Here is a 19,146-nt window from a genome sequence, read left to right as displayed (position 1 = left end):
TCCCCTCTATTGAAATAATATTGTGCACATGCATAGACATGAGACTGAGTATAAGTTGGGCACGTGGAGATCGTCCGTGCTGGGGATGATGAGATGTTAAGATTGTAATTTGGGCACGTGGAGACCGTCCGTGCGAAAATTGTTTGATATTATGATAGTGCGTTGAGATCGTCCGCACAGACACGTGGAGATCGTCCGTGTCGGTATATGGACCTCGCGAGTCCCCCATGGGTCATGAACTCTCGATGTATTTCCGAGGAGTATCATGTATATACGGTTGAGTGAGTATTGGGTATTCTGAGACATATCATTACATGGCATCATATTGCATTGCATTTCATCCCATCATTCATTCTTGATGACTATATGTTTCGTTTGGTGTTGGAATATATTAAATATTGATGTCCTTTATTGATGAAACTAAAATAGTAAGTGTAATATATATATATACTTGTACAATCTAAGAATTTATTTTCTTATATAACTCCCGTCACTACTTCTTCGTTGTCGGTCAATGAGACATACTGGGTACACGTGGTTTCGTACTCATACTACGCTTGTTGCACTCTTGTGGTGCAGATTCGATTCCAAGTAGGAGCACATCTCGAGGAGAAGTTTGAGTCCGAGTTTGGAGTGTCTTGGAGTTGTGGTGAGCTGCTTGGCTGTTCCGTGGCCCACATCTCCCTCTATCTTTTACTTATTTTGTTATTCAGTATTCAGACAGGATATCCCTTATGTTAGATTTGCCTTTTTAGTTTCAAACTTGCATCGTATTTTAGAAGCTCTTGTACTCATGACACCATTTCTTGGGTAGTATTTTTTTCAGTTTTCCGCATTCTTACTTATAAGAACTCAGTGTTGGAGATTTGGAAATTGTTGTCTTTTCACTTCTTGTTAGTTAAGTTTGTTAAACTATGCTGGTTGGCTTACCTATTGGTTGGGAATATAGGTGCCATCACGACTCGTGATTTTGGGTCGTGACAAATTTTGTATCAGAGCTCTAGGTTCATCGGTCTCAAGGGTACAAGAGCAATGTCTAGTAGAGTCTTGCGGATCGGTATGAAGACGTCCATACCTATCTTCGAGAGGCTATGGGACATTTAGGAAATATTCTGTTCTTTTATTCATTATCGTGCACACTTGACCTTGTAGAAATTCTAATCTTGATATCTCATTCTCTCTTAGATGGCGAGGAACCGTACATCGGCAAGTGGTGGTCAGGATCTTATTCCTGCGCCTGCTTCTGGGAACACTATTCGAGGTAGAGGTAGGGGACGAGCTCGAGGTCGGGGTAGGGGCCGTGTGGCAGCTCCTGTGGATGGTCAAGTACCAATAGCTACCCAGGTTCGTGATAGGACTGTACCTCCTGATGCAGAGGTTATTCATGGGGATGTGCAAGATCGTGTCGAGGGGGATGGGCTAGCTCAGGATCCACCCAGTACTATTATCCCCCTGGTGCTTCAAGATACCTTGGCTCGTATGTTAGGAATCTTAGAGGGGATGGCCAAGGCAGGAGCTTTACCTGTCACTTCTGATGGCTCACAGACCCGTGTTGGAGGTCAAACTCCAGACCCGATAGTTGCTCCAGATTCTCAGACTCCCAGGGCTCAGCCAGCTGCCGCTGTAGCTCCTCGTTTGGATAGTATGGAGTTCCCAGATATGACATCACATTTGGTGAATAGACCTTCTATGACTATTGATGAGCAAAAGATGTTTGGGAGGTTCAGACTAATGAATCCTCCTACTTATACTGGTGACTTAGCTGAGGATGCATATGAATTCATAGTTAGTTGTCATGAGAGGTTGCATAATCTTGGATTAGTGGAGTCTCATGGAGTTGACTACACAGCGTTTCAGATGACTGGCTCTGCTAAGCATTGGTGGAGGGATTATATTAGTAGTAGGCCAGCTGGATCCCATCCACTATCCTGGACTGAGTTTACTCAGGTATTTCTATCCAAATTTGTTCCACGCAGTGAGAGGGAGCGCAAGAGGGCCGAGTTTGAGGGTTTGCAGCAAAATGGTATGTCAGTTGCAGAGTATGAGGGTAAATTTCATGCCTTGGCTAGGCATGCTTCGATGATACTTCCCACAGAGGCTGAGAGAGTGAGGAGGTTTGTTAAGGGGCTGATTATTCCAATTCGTCTAGGAGTGTCTCAGGTTGCTGCTTCTGGTGTTCCATTCCAGAAAGTGGTAGATGCTGCTAAGGAGTTGGAGATGATTCGACGTGAGGGATTTGAGCAGCGAGAGGGCAAGAGGACTCGTTATTCAGGTGATTATGGTGGTGCTCCGTCTAGGAGTCGGGGTTACTCGGGCAGAGGTTATCACCCTCAGTCCAACAGACCCATTCATGCTGCCATACCAGCGTTTGAGGCTGGTTACGCTAGGCATAACTCTTCGAGCTCGGTACATACTTCGCAGGGTTCATCTTCTAGACCTGTAGTTCGTGGAGGGCATTCTGGTCATTCAGGTTCCTCTCATCAGCCTGCGTCTCGTAGGGGTTGCTTTGAGTGTGGTGATATGGGACACTTTGTGAGAGACTGCCCTAGGACCAGACGTGGTGGCTTACATCAGGGTTCTCAGGTTTCGACTTCCAGGGCTGCACAACCTCCAGCTAGGGGTGGTGCACAGAATGGTAGAGGTGGTTCTCATTCAGGTAGAGGTGGTTCTCCTTCTGGTCGAGGTGGTGGTCGTGGAGGTTCACAATCTGATGGAGGTCGTTCTCACTGTTATGCTTTTCCAGGTAGGCCAGAGGCTGAAGCCTCAGATGCTGTTATCACAGGTATTATTCCGGTTTGTCATCGACCAGCTACTGTATTATTTGATCCAGGCTCTAATTATTCTTATGTGTCCACATATTTTGCTCCTAGTCTGGATATATTGTGTGAGTCTCTTGATTTGCCGATATGTGTCTCTACTCCTGTCGGGGATTCTGTGGTTGTAGATCGGGTGTATCGATTATGTACCGTTACATTTATGGGGTATGACACTCATGCAGATTTAAAGGTCTTAGATATGATAGATTTTGATGTGATTCTCGGTATGGATTGGTTATCTTCTTACCACACAATTTTAAATTGTCATGCCAAGACCATTACTTTAGCTATGCCTGGAATTCCTATAGTAGAATGGAGAGGTTCACTTAGTCACCCTTCTAAGGGAGTGATATCATTCCTTAAGGCTCGTCAGTTGGTACAGAGAGGATGTTTTTCTTACTTAGCCCACACTCGAGATACTAGTATTGAGACTTCTATGCTTGAGTCTATTCTAGTGGTGAGTGAATTTTCAGAGGTATTCCCAACCGATTTGCCAGGTCTTCCACCAGATCGTGATATTGATTTTTGTATTGATGTGGAGCCAGGCACTCGGCCTATTTCCATTCCTCCTTATCGTATGGCACCGGTTGAATTGAAAGAGTTGAAGGAATAGTTGCAGGATTTGTTGAGCAAAGATTTTATTAGACCGAGTGTATCTCCTTGGGGTGCTCCAGTGTTATTTGTGAAGAAAAAAGATAGATATATGCGTATGTGTATTGACTATCGGCAGTTGAACAAGGTAACCATCAGAAATAAGTATCCGATACCTCGTATTGATGATTTATTTGATCAGTTGCAGGGTGCTTCAGTTTTCTCCAAAATTGACTTCAGATCTGGCTATCATCAGCTGAAGGTTAGGGTGGAGGATATCCCTAAGACGACTTTTCGAACACGTTATGGTCACTACGAGTTTTTGGTGATGTCTTTCGGACTGACTAATGCCCCAGCAGCTTTTATGGACTTGATGAATGGAGTGTTCAGACCGTATTTAGATTCCTTTGTTATTGTCTTCATAGATGACATATTGATATACTCACGCACTAAGGAGGAACATGAGCATCATTTGAGGATTGTTCTTGGTATTCTAAAGGAGAAGAAGCTTTATGCAAAGTTTTCAAAGTGTGAGTTTTGGCTTAGTTCGGTAGCATTCTTGGGACATGTAGTGTCCAAGGAGGGTATCATGGTGGATCCTAAGAAGATTGAGGCGGTCATAGATTGGGTCAGACCTACTTCAGTTACTGAGATTCGGAGTTTCTTGGGCCTTGCAGGTTATTATCGACGGTTTGTTGAGGGTTTCTCATCCATTGCATCTCCATTAACTAGATTGACACAGAAGGAGGTGACTTTTCAGTGGTCTGACGAATGTGAGGTTAGTTTCCAAAAGCTCAAGACTTTATTGACTACTGCTCCAATTTTGACCCTACTCGTGGAGGGAGAGGGTTTTGTCGTATATTGTGATGCTTCTCGGGTTGGTCTTGGTTGTGTGTTGATGCAGAAGGGAAGGGTGATAGCTTATGCTTCGAGGCAGTTAAAGATTCATGAGAAGAACTACCCTATTCATGATTTAGAGTTTGCGGCTGTGGTGTTTGCATTAAAGATTTGGAGGCATTATCTTTATGGTGTGCATTGTGAGGTGTTCACGGATCATCGTAGTCTCCAGTATATATTCAATCAGAGGGATCTAAACTTGAGGCAGAGGGGATGGGTGGAGTTGCTCAAAGACTACGATATGACTATTCTTTATCACCCAGGCAAAGCAAATGTTGTAGCAGATGCCTTGAGTCGGAAGGCGGTAAGTATGGGTAGTCTAGCCATGTTACAGGTTGGCGAGCGTCCTTTAGCTAGGGATGTCCAGTCCCTGGCCAATAGCTTTGTGAGACTTGATATTTCAGAATCTAGTAAGGTGTTGGCTTATATGGAGGCTAGTTCATCCTTGTTGGAGCAGATTCGGGCTCAACAGTTTGATGATGGTGATTTATGTAAGATTAGGGACAAGGTTTTAAAAGGATAAGCCAAGGCTGCAATTCTTGATAGTGAGGGAGTTTTGAGGATTAAGGGTCGTATATGTGTTCCTCATACAGGTGATTTGACTAGATTGATCATGGAGGAGGCTCATAGTTCGAGGTACTCTATTCATCCGGGGGCTACTAAGATGTATCGTGACTTGAAGCAACACTATTGGTGGTGTCGTATGAAGAGGGACATAGTAGATTTTGTATCTCGATGTTTGAATTGTCAGCAAGTGAAGTATGAACACCAAAAGCCTGGAGGTATGACTCAGAGGATGCCCATACCTGAGTGGAAGTGGGAGCGCATTGCTATGGACTTTGTGGTAGGGTTGCCACGTACCTTGGGTAAGTTTGATGCTATATGGGTCATCGTGGATCGACTGACTAAGTCTGCACACTTTGTACCAGTTCAGACTACCTATAACTCAGAGAAGTTAGCCAAGATCTATAATCAAGAGATAGTTCGTTTGCATGGGGTTCCTATATCTATTATTTCAGATCGTGGAACCTAATTTACATCTCATTTCTGGCGGTCTTTCCAGAAAGAGTTGGGCACTCGAGTGGATCTTAGTACAGCCTTTCACCCTCAGACTGATGGTCAATCTGAGCGAACTATTCAGGTTCTTGAGGATATGTTGCGGGCATGTGTGATTGACTTTGGTGGTCAGTGGGACCAGTTCTTGCCTCTAGCGGAGTTTGCTTACAATAATAGTTATCACTCGAGCATTGAGATGGCACCATTTGAGGCTCTGTATGGCAGGAGATGTCGATCTCCAATTGGCTGGTTTGATGCATTTGAGGTTAGACCATGGGGTACAGATTTGTTGAGGGAGTCCTTGGACAAGGTCAAGTTGATCCAAGATAGACTTCTCATGGCTCAGAGTAGGCAAAAGAGTTATGCAGATCGAAATATTCGCGATTTAGAGTTTATGGTTGGAGAGAAGGTTTTATTGAAGGTTTCACCCATGAAGGGTGTGATGAGGTTTGGAAAGAAGGGCAAGTTGAGCCCAAGGTATATTGGTCCTTTCGAGATTGTTGAGCGTATTGGTGAGGTGGCGTATCAGTTGGCTTTGCCACCTGGTTTGTCAGGTGTTCATCTTGTATTTCATATCTCCATGCTTAAGAAGTATCATCACGGTAGTGATCATGTGATTCAATGGGATTCAGTGTTACTTGATCAGAATTTGACTTTTGAGGAAGAGCCGATCTCCATTTTGTATAGGCAAATTCGGAAGCTAAGGTCCAAGGAGATTGCTTCAGTAAAGGTTCAGTGGAAGCATCATCCAGTGGAGGAGGCTACATGGGAGACAGAGTCAGACATGAGGAGTAAATATCCTCATCTTTTTGAGCGTTCAGGTTAGCTCTTTTCTTTTTCCGTTCGAGGACGAACGTTTGTTTAAGTGGCAGGTGATGTAATGACCCGCTAGGTCGTTTTGAGAATTAGGACTATTTCGACTCCTTCTGAAAAATTTAAAGGGGGTATTTTAACTATTGATAACTACAAGTACCTAGTCTGGATATATCGTGTCGCGGCGCACAACACGACCCTCGATAATTTTAACCAATACTGCGCGAGATACGTCCCTCGAAATATAGTATCAATCGCGGAGCGCGATAGATCCCTCAAAATGGTGTACATTCTCTTAAGTACTCATTCTTTCTCAATGCACATAACACTTGTCACAACTAATGCCTCATAATAATGCAGATGACAAGTTCACACAAATAATGAGGAGATGACCATTTTCATAACATTGCACAGTTCACAACCACACAAACATGAAATCACATAAACAATGATTCAACAAGCCTTCAACCCTTTCTGAACCCATCACACACAAACAACTAATCACATTGCTTTTTTTTTAATCCCATTCTTTTTCATTATTAGAATTAATCAATGTGGACAAGTTAAGCAATTACCAATCACGTTACTCCCAAACATATACAAAAAGGAAATACACACATTTCATACACTTAGAAAGGGTTAAGAAATTCACCTGTCTCAATCACTTAAGAATTCAACTCGATACTTGAGCCTTCCACTTTCTTTGAACATTGAACTCTGAACAATCTATTCAAATAGATGACCAAAATAAGATCTCAAGACTAAATAAGACTTTAGACATTTTTTTCATCTCAGAGTCAACCTTTTCATCTACATGACATTTCAAACGCATCTCTACAAATCTAATTCAAAAAAATTCAATCTTATATGTACTTCTTACTAAAATTCACAATTTCCTTCACACAAGTATACCCGTTAGGACTTTCTTGACCCATAAGCTTGGCATTTCAACATTAATCTAATTATATTGGAGCTTATAATGAAATCACTTGTCCTTTGTTAAATTTCTCGAGATACACTTGACAACTTAAACACATTAATATCAAATCGAATATCCACCACTTAAAATTCCCCTTACAAACAATGCTTAACTTATTTGTTTGTAGTTACAAGTTAGTTTGTTTCTCAAATGTGAATACAACATCGAATATCATTATACGAGCATGTGATACAATTAATAACTCTCTAAGTATTTAGTACTCGAACTTGACATCACCGTATTCATTTTTATAAACGACTAGTACCACATTGTTAAGTTTGTTAAATCGATAACTAGAACACATTATACCTATGGAGAAGACTGTACCCAAATATCCTACACATTCCTACCCCATTAAGGAACTAACATACACTATTAGATTTGTTTGATTTCTCATCCAACGCTATATGCATTCCTTCGTAGATCAGGTCAATAATAAGAGTACAAATTTTCTAACTCGAAACAATTCAGAACCGATAACAGTATAGTAGTCGTAATATGAACCTTTTTATATACACTCAATCTATGAAAGACTCTAATCTTGATTGATGCAACATTATTCTCTAAGAAATCCATATATGTTATGACAACTATGCCAATTGTATTTTCCAAGGTTATACTATTCGTTATCAAGCCATCATTTTAATCATTCCATTTTAAATTGTCAAACCACTCCAGATATTGCCTATACCACATAAGTATTATTCCCTCAGTTGGAGAAACTGATCTGAAGAGGATAACACATTCATGAAGTCCATCAGACAATAGTTCAACCTCATGATTTAGAATTTCTATGAAAATTATCGCAAAGCCATCATCTAACTCAATCGTTTCAAATTGAACATTCCAAACCTGACCACACATCTTTTTCATCTTATTATCAGGTCTAACCTCCAAACCACACTAACTTCAAACTTAAGGTACCACACACGACTCATCACAATAAGTGAGAGAGAATAAAATGAGGCAATAAGAATCAGAACGGACAATGATGCATGATAGAGATTCAAGAAGTGAAGTTCTTTTCCTAAAAGTCATTATAGCCTCTCGAAGATAAGTATAGACGTCTCCATATCTATCCTCAAGACTCTATTATGACTCGAATTGTATACACGTGAGACCTATGAACATGGGGCTCTAATACCATTTTGTCACGACCAAAAAATAGACGTAATGACACTCGTCTTATCCTACCAAAATAACTCAGCCTAAAACTCAATCATTACACTAAAATGAGGAAAAGTTATAAGTTACTTAAAAGTATCCCCAAAACATTGTTGTCACGTGTACAAGCCTCTAAAGTATTACAATTGATTAAAAAAAAAACTCAAGTCTCAAATGAACTTGTTTCTAGAATAGAACAAGATCCTAATTATGGAGAAGAAAGTCTGCTGAGATGGAAACAACTACCTCACAAATCTCCAAGAAACCTCGGAAAATAAGAGAATGACAAGTACAACAAAAATATAGGCTCATAACCTACAAAAAAGTTTGTAGATGCATGGGGTGAGTTCCAAACCACATGGTACTCAGCACGTAAACCTCTAAACACAAGCTAAGGGGATGAAATAAGGGTACTCATATCATCCCCAACCAAACCTTCACAAGTACAACCTGCATCAAAATCAACCAAACCTAACAGCTCACAGTTTACATAGAACGTAGTTCAACAAAAACTCTTGGACAAATTACATATCCTCAACAACAACACTTTAAAAAATTACATATCCTCACCAACAATACTTCAACAAATTATATATCTGCAATAAAAAATTCAATATTGATCAATCACAAGTTCAACAGAAAGGAAATTGGAAGATCAACAAAACTCGATATAAAGTTCACTAATGATAAGTATGTGCAATGCAATGTAATGTATTGTCAAGTATAATGATGCATGTCAGACCTAGTGATACACACCCCCTGTCTCTCAGTCCGGGACCCATAGGAGACATATCTATTCATGCATCTGTTGCAACGCACGACATAACCCTCGATAATAGTAACCATCGCGATTCGCTATACGTCCCTCGAAATATAGTATCCATCGCGGCGCGTGATACGTCCCTTGAAATGGTACATAATTTTAAGTACTCTTTCTTTCTCAATGCACATAACACTTGCCACAACCAATGCCTCATAATAATGCAGATGAAAAGTTCACACAAATAATGAGGAGATGACCATTTTCATAACATTGTACAGTTCCCAACCACACAAATATGAAATCCCATCAACAATGATTCAACATGCCTTCAACCCTTTCTGAACACATCACACACGAATAATTAATCACATTGCCTTTTTTATCCCTTTCTTTTTCATTATTAGAATTAATCAATGTGGATAAGTCAACCCATCACAAATCCCGTTACTCCCAAATATATACCACAAAGAAATACACACATTTCATACACTTAGCAAGGGTTTAGAAATTCACTTGACTCAATCACTCAAGAATTCACTTAGATACTTGAGCCTTCTTCTTTCTTTGAACTTCGAACTCAGAACAATCTATTCAAATAGATGAAGACAATAAGATCTCAAGAATAAAAACACTCATATTACTTTGTGTTTAACTTTGACCCAAAAAATTTAATCAAATTTATAATAAAGTTTCTAACTCTTGATTCTCACCAATAAGTCAAATCTCATATTTCTTGAATTACAAGTCTAGAGTTTAGTCTCCATATCTCAAAATAACATAACTCTAATGATTTTTATATATTATAATGCACCCACTATGTAACACATATTTCAATATATCAAAATTGAGTCCTAATATGATAATTTAATGAAAATAATTAAAGACGAAACTAACTGCCCAACACATCAATGGAGGACTACAAAACTATCTACTGAAACCACTTATTTTAAATGTTCCGATTCATATTTATCGTGCCACTACTAATAATCCTAATCTTGGAGTAATTATTATCCAATGATTAGGACAAATCATTGTCCAATGATTGAACCATAATACTTATACATATTTATAATACCAAGTTCACATATTAGTATAAATTATACATGTTTTAACCTTAAAATCTATTCCTAATTACACAAAAACTTAATAGAAAGGATAAGAATAGTTATCTCGACACCTCAAGAAGAAAATATCGTTGTTTCTCCTCCTTTTTCCTTTTCTTTTCTACATTTCTTTTCTTTTCTTATCTGCGTATTATTTTTTTTCCAGATCATTCCTTTTGTTTTTCAATTTCATAAGCCGTGTGTGACTTTCAATCATATAGGGATTTTAGCCCTTTTTATTTTATTTTATTTATTTACTTGATTTTCTTTTTCTATTTTTTTCTGTTTCCATTATTCTTAGCAACAAAATAATCATTTATTAAATCTAAAAATTATGTCACTCATTCTTATAAGTCATATAAATTATTTACAAAATCTACTAAAAAGGTTAATATAATAATGCTGGTTAAAATTTCTAAAATGACTAAGAGGATCGTTACATTATCCACCACAAATCATGTTTGTCCTCGAACATAATATAGGAGAAGGAAGAATAACTAACACGACAAAAAACATGATGTATGCTTTTGAAAGTCATGTTCATCTCTCCAAGTGATCAATTAATCTTTATCACATTCCATTAAATATCAACTACCAAAAACTGAAGTTTTGAATGAAACTTTGGAAGATTTACAAATCACGCTACAAACCAACCAATGAACCCAATAAAAACTGAAACTCATCAAAACATAACACAATCATCATAACATATCTTTTCTCAGGTAACAAGGATAACGTTCTGAATCCATACCCACTACAATCTGAAGTGAACCTTGATCAACGATCACATACTCCTATTGCACAAACCATCATAGACCTCGAATACTCATCAAGGGATAATCAAACATATCTAATCCAAAGAAGAACAAGATCAAGTAAGCACCTTACAAATGGTACGCACTAGGATGCAGAACCTTTTACAACACTATCGGATAACCGTAACTATTCACGAAAGCACTTTTGTAAGTTCTCATAAGTATGGTTGTGCATATAAAAATATTGATATATTTCTATTTTTTCAAACAACATCAAATATGACATAACTGAAATGAACAAGTCAGACCAAGGATCCTACCCTATCAAGAAGACGTAAGAGGATAGGTACATCCGATCCACCACTAGAAATCCACCCATAGATGTAGCAAAACTCACGAGTATATGGAACAAATCACACTCTAAACCTTTTTTTCGAAACGAAGTAGGTGGTTACCTAAAAATGTACAAAGTCAAGGCATATAACATAAGATACTATTTTCATAGTAAACATATCAAACAATTATAGTTAAATGACTCCATATCAGATTTTTTTTAGCCACCCACATTCAATTAGCCTGATATCATTACAATCTTACACATACTCGATTGTCAAACTCCACATACTTCTCACAATATTCCATCGAAGTCAACACTCTTAATATCAACAAACATCATAACCACAACATCCATTTACCTTACTCTCAAACAATCACTAGTATCAAAGTCTTCTTAGCAAATAAATTATAACGTCCAAAAATTTTGAACTATGACTTTCTCTCTCTCTCTCTTTCCATTTAAGTATCACATGATAAATAAGAGTCTCATCCAAGGGCGATAACACAAATTTCAATCCCCTCAAATCCTCATTAATTATGCAAAAGGTCCACACCGTTAAACATCAATAAGTTACGTATTATAATTTGAACAATATAGCTCGACATAACTACATAGAATCTTCCACATATCGTTATCTGTCACCCAACGAAAACTCAACCTTTAGAAAAGTCAATGATATCTTCCTAGTAAGTTTGTACATAACTAGTTCATATCTCACAATCATATCTAACCGCATAGGCAAAAATCAATAAATCCTTCAACTACCAACCAAGGGTTTATACGAGAGGTCTTATTCCTTCACATTTGTTTAGATTCTTTCCATGGCATAAAATTCTAAATATCTTGAACCCTTAAATACCCCATTCTCTTTTTCCTTTCGCTGACTTGATTACAAAATCTTATCCTTTTACCAACAATTCATGATGTATCGAAACCCCCGTTAAGTATAACAATCAATAGTAACAAAATTTACTAATCAAATATTTTTTAAGTCTTGCCAAGTGCTTCATACTCATTGTGATCGACATTTCTTACCTTACCCATCCATACCTTGAAAAAACAAACTACCACAACTATAACTCACAATGAAAATCTTAAATATTTTTTCCAACCATGTAGCACAATCCCATTATTATTAACATTAAATCATACCTCAAAGATTTTTATGAATTCATTTGTATTACCTTTTTATTTTGCCTTTGTATCGATCTTATCATATCCTTCGCTAAAAATTGAACCATTATACTCATTATCACACTCAAGATCACAATAGAATTTATAATCATACTAGAGTTGAACATATATACACTGTTTTCTCAAGTCTTATCCAATAGTTTTTAACCAATATGATGAACTGGTGACATTATTGTCATAACCAAAGAAATTTTAAATAAATCAGATGTCTCTAAACCCAGTTCTCAATCCATTTGAAGACACCTCTTTAGCCTTTGCAATAAGAAAAAAAATAAACTTACTCTCACCTCAGTTTGAAGGCTCCACTACATTCCACACTTTTTTCAGTATGATTATAGATGCTTTAAATTTTATTCGAGTAGTGTCTCTACATATTCTTAGACTTTCAATACAATCACATCACTCATAAATTAGTGGAAACCACTACATTAGTTACTTGCTAGTCGTTATTACCATACAAAACTTGTTTAACCAACAATCCTTATCATATAGTTGCATCTTAATTACGATTTCATCACAAATTCCTATTATCGTTATGCTCGTTAGACATTTTTCTCATCTCAGATTCAACCTTTTCATTTACATGATATTTCAAACCCATCTATAACAATCTAATTCAATATTATATGTACTTTCTTACTAAAATTCTCAATTGCCTTCACACATGTAACGACCCGCTAGGTCGTTTTGAGAATTAGGACTATTTTGGCTCTTTCTGAAAAAATTAAAGGGGGATATTTTAACTATTGATAACTACAAGTACCTAGTCTGGATATATTGTGTGAGTCTCTTGATTTGCCGATACGTGTTTCTACTCCTGTCGGGGATTCTATAGTTGTAGATCAAGTTTATCGTTTATGTACTGTTACTTTGATGGGGTATGACACTCAAGCAGATTTAAAGGTCTTAGATATGATAGATTTTGATGTGATTCTTGGTATGGATTGGTTATCTTCTTACCACGCAATATTAAATTGTCATGCCAAGACCATCACTTTAGCTATGCCTGGAATTCCTATAGTAGTATGGAGAGGTACTCTTAGTCATCCTTCTAAGGGTGTGATATCATTCCTAAAGGCTCGTCAGTTGGTACAGAGAGGATGTTTGGCGTAATTGGCCCACATTCGAGATACTAGTATTGAGACTCTTATGCTTGAGTCTATTCCAGTAGTGAGTGAATTTTCAGAAGTATTTCCGACCGATTTGCTAGGTCTTCCACCAGATCATGATATTGATTTTTGTATTGATTGGAGCCAGGCACTCGGCCTATTTCCATTACTCCTTATTGTATGGCACCGACTGAATTGAAAGAGTTGAAGGAACAGTTGCAGGATTTGTTGGGCAAAGGTTTTATTAGACCGAGTGTATTTCCTTGGGGTGCTCCAGTGTTATTTGTGAAGAAAAAAGATGGATCTATGCGTTTGTGTATTGACTATCGGCAGTTGAACAAGGTAACCATCAGAAATAAGTATCCGATACCTCGTATTGATGATTTATTTGATCAGTTACAGGGTGCTTCTGTTTTCTCCAAAATTGACTTGTGATCTGGCTATCATCAACTGAAGGTTAGGGCGGAGGATATCCCTAAGACGGCTTTTCAAACACGTTATGGTCATTACGAGTTTTTGGTGATGTCTTTCGGACTGACTAATGCCCCAGCAACTTTTATGGACTTGATGAATGGAGTGTTCAGACCGTATTTAGATTCCTTTGTTATTGTCTTCATTGATGATACATTGATATACTCACGCACTAAGGAGGAACATGAGCATCATTTGAGGATTGTTCTTGGAATTCTAAAGGAGAAGAAGCTTTATGCAAAGTTTTCAAAGTGTGAGTTTTGTCTTAGTTCGGTAGCATTCTTGGGACATGTAGTGTCCAAGGACGGTATCATGGTGGATCCTAAGAAGATTGAGGCGGTTAGAGATTGGGTCAGACCTACTTCAGTTACTGAGATTCGGAGTTTCTTGGTCCTTGCAGGTTATTATCGACGATTTGTTGAGGGTTTCTCATCCATTGCATCTCCATTAACTAGATTGACACAGAAGGAGGTGACTTTTCAGTGGTCTGACGAATGTGAGGCTAGCTTCCAAAAGTTCAAGTAAACGCAAGAAATTGCTCAGGTAAACGCAAGAAATTTTCATTCTTTCTCAGTTCTGCATATTAAAATAGGTTGTCAGAGGGCATTAGATTGTTGTTATTATTATATTCTTAGGTTGTTTATTAAGGGTGTTTTTTTTTCATGGGTAAGATGTAGTGTATAGTGAGTTGAGAATTTATCTATTATCACGGATTGGGATTTCTAGGGACGTTAGTGTGGTTATTAGGTGATAATCTAATAAAATCCTAATCGCTAGACGTATTGTGAAAATCTGGGTATTTGATCTTCAAATTTCCCCCCCGTATAATTAATTGTTGCATAGGAATGATGGGAAAAAATGTTGAGCCAAACATTGGGCAATGATTGCCAATGATTGGCATGTGACAAACAATTTGGCCAAATTGTCAGCTGTACAGAAAGACAAATTGGAGGAAAATTGCAGGCTGCTTGCGACTGATGTCGTGCATCGTTAGGGTGGAATTATTCTTATTTTATTTATTTACAAAATTAATTTACTAGTTTTTGATATATTGAGATAGGTAATTAATTATTGGATATATATTATATGATCTAACATTGAAATTCAGTGTATTTAAGAAATTAAGGTTAAATTCTTGGCTTGAAATTTGACAAATTGGCATATAAATTATATCAAGATTTGGAGTTTGGTTGAAAATATGAGTGGGTTTTAGCGTCTATGATAGACATATAATAATTTGAATGTCTACAAAAATTTCTTACTTACGAATATTGCAAAATTGGTAGATTGGGAACGTTCCGAAACCTTGCGAAAAGGAAAGGAAAAATATTAAAAGATTTCTGGCACAAGTTCGGCATCTAATGTATGTTAAGACTTTTTAGACTTGTTGAAGGACGTTTTCCTAATTAAAGATTAAAAAATGAAAATAGACAAAGGGGTAAGGGGGAAAGATGGTGGTCTCGTATCAATGGTGTGACAGGCATTGATACGAGTACCTGTGTTATAAAAAGGAAAAGTATTATTATAGAATGTGGACTGAAATTTGAGAATGCCAAAGCATATGTGCATTAGCTGATATATTATTCACTTAAATGCCTTGTGTGATTGTGTTTTATTTATTTCACCCGTATAGTTGTGATTATTGAGGTGGTTATGTATTATGTTCATATTGATTGATTGAGATGCATCATCATCCCCTATATTGAAATAATATTGTGCACGTGCATAGACATGAGATTGAGTATAAGTTGGGCACGTGGAGATCGTCCGTGCTGGGGATGGTGAGATGTTAAGATTGTAATTTGTGCACGTGGAGACCGTCCATACGAAAATTGTTTGATATTATGATAGTGCGTTGAGATCGTCCGCACAGACACGTGGAGATCGTCCGTGTCGGTATATGGACCTCGCGAGTCCCCCATGGGTCATGAACTCTCGATGTATTTCCGAGGAGTATCATGTATATACGGTTGAGTGAGTACTAGGTATTCTGAAACATATCATTTCATGGCATCATATTGCATTGCATTTCATCCCATCATTCATTCTTGATGACTATATGTTTCGTTTGGTGTTTCAAAAATATTAAATGTTGATTTCCTTTATTGATGAAACTTAAATAGTAAGTGTAATATATATATATATATATATATATATATATATATATATATATATATATATACTTGTACAATCTAAGAATTTATTTTCTTATATAATTTCCGTCACTACTTCTTCGTTGTCGGTCAATGAGACATACTGGGTACATGTGGTATCGTACTCATACTACACTTGTTGCACTCTTTGTGGTGCAGATTCGATTCCGAGTAGGAGCACATCTCGTGGAGCAAATTGAGTCCGGCTTGAAGTTCTTGGAGTTGTGGTGAGCTACTTGGCTGTTCCGTGGCCCACACCTCCCTCTATCTTTTATTTATTCTATTATTAGTATTCAAACAGGATATCCCTTATGTTAGATTTGTCATTTAGTTTCAGACTTGCTTCGAATTTTAGAAGCTCTTGTACTTAAGACACCAATTCTTGGGGTGATATATTTTATCTTCCGCATTTCGTACTTATAAGGAACTCAATGTTGGAGATTCTTGCTAAGCGTTGGTCTTTTTTACTCATTTGTTGGTTTAGTTGGGTTAATATGTTGGGTTGGCTTACCTATTGGTTGGGAACATAGGTACCATCACGACTTGCAAAATTTGGGTCGTGACAACACATGTATACATGTTAGGACTTCCTTGGCCCATAAGCTTGGCATTTCAACATTAATCCATTATATTATAGATTATTATGAAATCACTTGTCCTTTGTTAAATTTCTCTAGATACACTTGACAACCTAAACACATTAATATATAATCAATCATCCACCACTAAAAATTCCCCGTACAAACAATGCTTAACTTATTTGTCTGTAAGTACAAGTTATTTGGTTTCTCAAATGTAAATTCATCGAATATCATTATACGAGCATGTGATACAATTGATAAATCTATAAGTAGTTAGTACTCGCACTTGACATCACCGTATTCATTTCCATAAACCACTAGTACCACATTGTTATGTTTGTGAAATCCATTATTAGAACACACTATACCTCTGGATAAGATTGTACCCAAATAGCCTACACATTCTTGCCCCATTAAGGAACTAACATACACTATCAAATTTTTTTGATTTCTCGTCCAACGCTATATACATTCCTTCATAGATCAGGTCAATAATAAGAGTACAAATTCTCTAACTCGAAACAAGTAAGAATCGGTACCAGTATAGTAGTGGTACTATGAACCTTTTATATACACTCAATCTACGAAAGACTCTAACCTTAATTGATGCAACATTATTCTCTAAGAAATTCATATATGTTATGACAACTATGCCAATTGTATTTTTCAAGGTTATACTATTCGTTATCAAGCCATCATTTTAATCATTCCATTTCAAATTGTCAACCCGCTCCAGATATTGCCTATACCACATAAGTATTATTCCCTCAGTTGGGGAAACTAACATGAAGAGGATAACACATTCATGAAGTCCATCAGACCAATGGTCAACCTCATCATTTAGATATTCTATGAAAATTATCGCCAAGCCATCACCTAACTCAATCGTTTCAAATTGAAAATTTCAAATCTGACCACCGATCTTTTTTATAATATTATCAGGTCTAACCTCCAAACCATATAGGAAACACCAATAAGAATCAGAACAGACAATGATGCACGATAGAAATTCAAGAAGTGAAGTTCTTTTCCTAAAAGTCATTATAGCCACTCGAAGATAAGTGTAGATGTCTCCATACCTATCCTCAAGACTCTATTAAAAATCGACTAGTACACACGTGATACCTATGAACCTAGGGCTCTGATACCATTTTTTCACGACCCGACAATGGACGTGATGGCACTCGTCTTATCCCACCAAGACAAGTCAGCCTAAAACTCAATCATTACAATAAAATGCGGAAAATTTATAAGTTACTTAAAAGTACCCCCAAAACCTGGTTGTCACGTGTACAAGCCTCTAAAGTATTACAATTGATTCAAAAGAAAAACTCAAGTCCCATATGAACTTGTTTCTAGAATAGAACAAGATCATAATTATGGAGAAGACAGATGGAAACAACTACCTCACAAATCTCCAAGAAGCCTCGGAAAAGAAGAGAATTACAAGTACGACAAAAATTCAAGCTCATAACCTACAAAAAAATTGTAGAAGCAAGGGTTTGAGTACAAAACCACACGGTACTCAGCACGTAAACCTCTAAACACAAGCTAAGGGGATGAAATATGGGTACTCCTACCACCCCCAACCGAACCTCCACAACGACAACCTGCATTAAAATCAACCCAACCTAACAGCTCACAGTTTACATAGAACATAGCTCAACAACAACATTTAGACAATTTACATATCCTCAACAACAATACTTTAACAAATTACACATCCTCAATGAAAATACTTTAACAAAATACATATCCGCAATAACAAGCTCAATATTGATGAATCACAAGTTCAACAGAAACGCAATCAGCAGATCAGCAAAACAAGATATCAAGTTCACTAATGATAAGTATGTGGAATTTAATGGAATGCAATGTCAAGTATAATGATGCATGTCAGACCTAGTGATACACATCGTTGTCTCTAAGTTCGAGACCCATGGGAGACATATTTTTCCATGCATCTATCGCGGTGCACGACATGACCCTCGATAATAGTAACCATCGCGACGCGCGATACGTCCCTCGAAATATAGTATCCATCGCGGCGCACGATACATCCCTCTAAATGGTACATCATCTTAAGTACTCCTTCTTTCTCAATGCACATAACACTTGTAACAACCAATGTCTCATAATAATGCAGATGAGAAGTTCACACCAATAATGAGGAGATGACAATTTTCATAACATTGCACAGTTCACAACCACAAAAACATGAAATCACATCAACAATGATTCAACAATCCTTCAACCTTTCTGAACACATCACACACAAACAATTAATCACATTGCCTTTTTGCTATCCCCTTTTTTCATCATTAGAATCAATCAATGTGGACAAGTCAACCAATTACCAATCCC

At 37.4% G+C, this 19,146-nt stretch overlaps 1 protein-coding gene across 1 annotated transcript; it reads left to right on the top strand.

The window, feature by feature from the left end:
- Positions 1-577: 577 nt before the first annotated feature.
- LOC138348403 (uncharacterized) lies at positions 578-16,652 on the top strand. Its single transcript, XM_069297615.1, has 3 exons — positions 578-649; positions 1,186-2,782; positions 16,361-16,652. Exons 2-3 carry the CDS (start codon positions 1,186-1,188, stop codon positions 16,399-16,401), a joined length of 1,638 nt encoding a protein of 545 aa, XP_069153716.1. The 5' UTR covers positions 578-649; the 3' UTR covers positions 16,402-16,652.
- The last annotated feature ends 2,494 nt before the right edge of the window (positions 16,653-19,146 follow it).

Source organism: Solanum lycopersicum, chromosome 5, assembly GCF_036512215.1.
Source record: "Solanum lycopersicum chromosome 5, SLM_r2.1".
Taxonomy (NCBI): Eukaryota; Viridiplantae; Streptophyta; class Magnoliopsida; order Solanales; family Solanaceae; genus Solanum; species Solanum lycopersicum.
This window is presented reverse-complemented; position numbering and strand designations above follow the sequence as displayed.

Coding starts and splice junctions, on each gene's coding strand:
- LOC138348403 (XM_069297615.1), top strand. CDS start 1,186: ATGGCGAGGAACCGTACATCGGCAAGTGGTGGTCAGGATCTTATTCCT. Junction 2,783..16,360: donor CTCAGATGCTGTTATCACAG/GTATTATTCCGG, acceptor TTTGTGGTGCAG/ATTCGATTCCGAGTAGGAGC.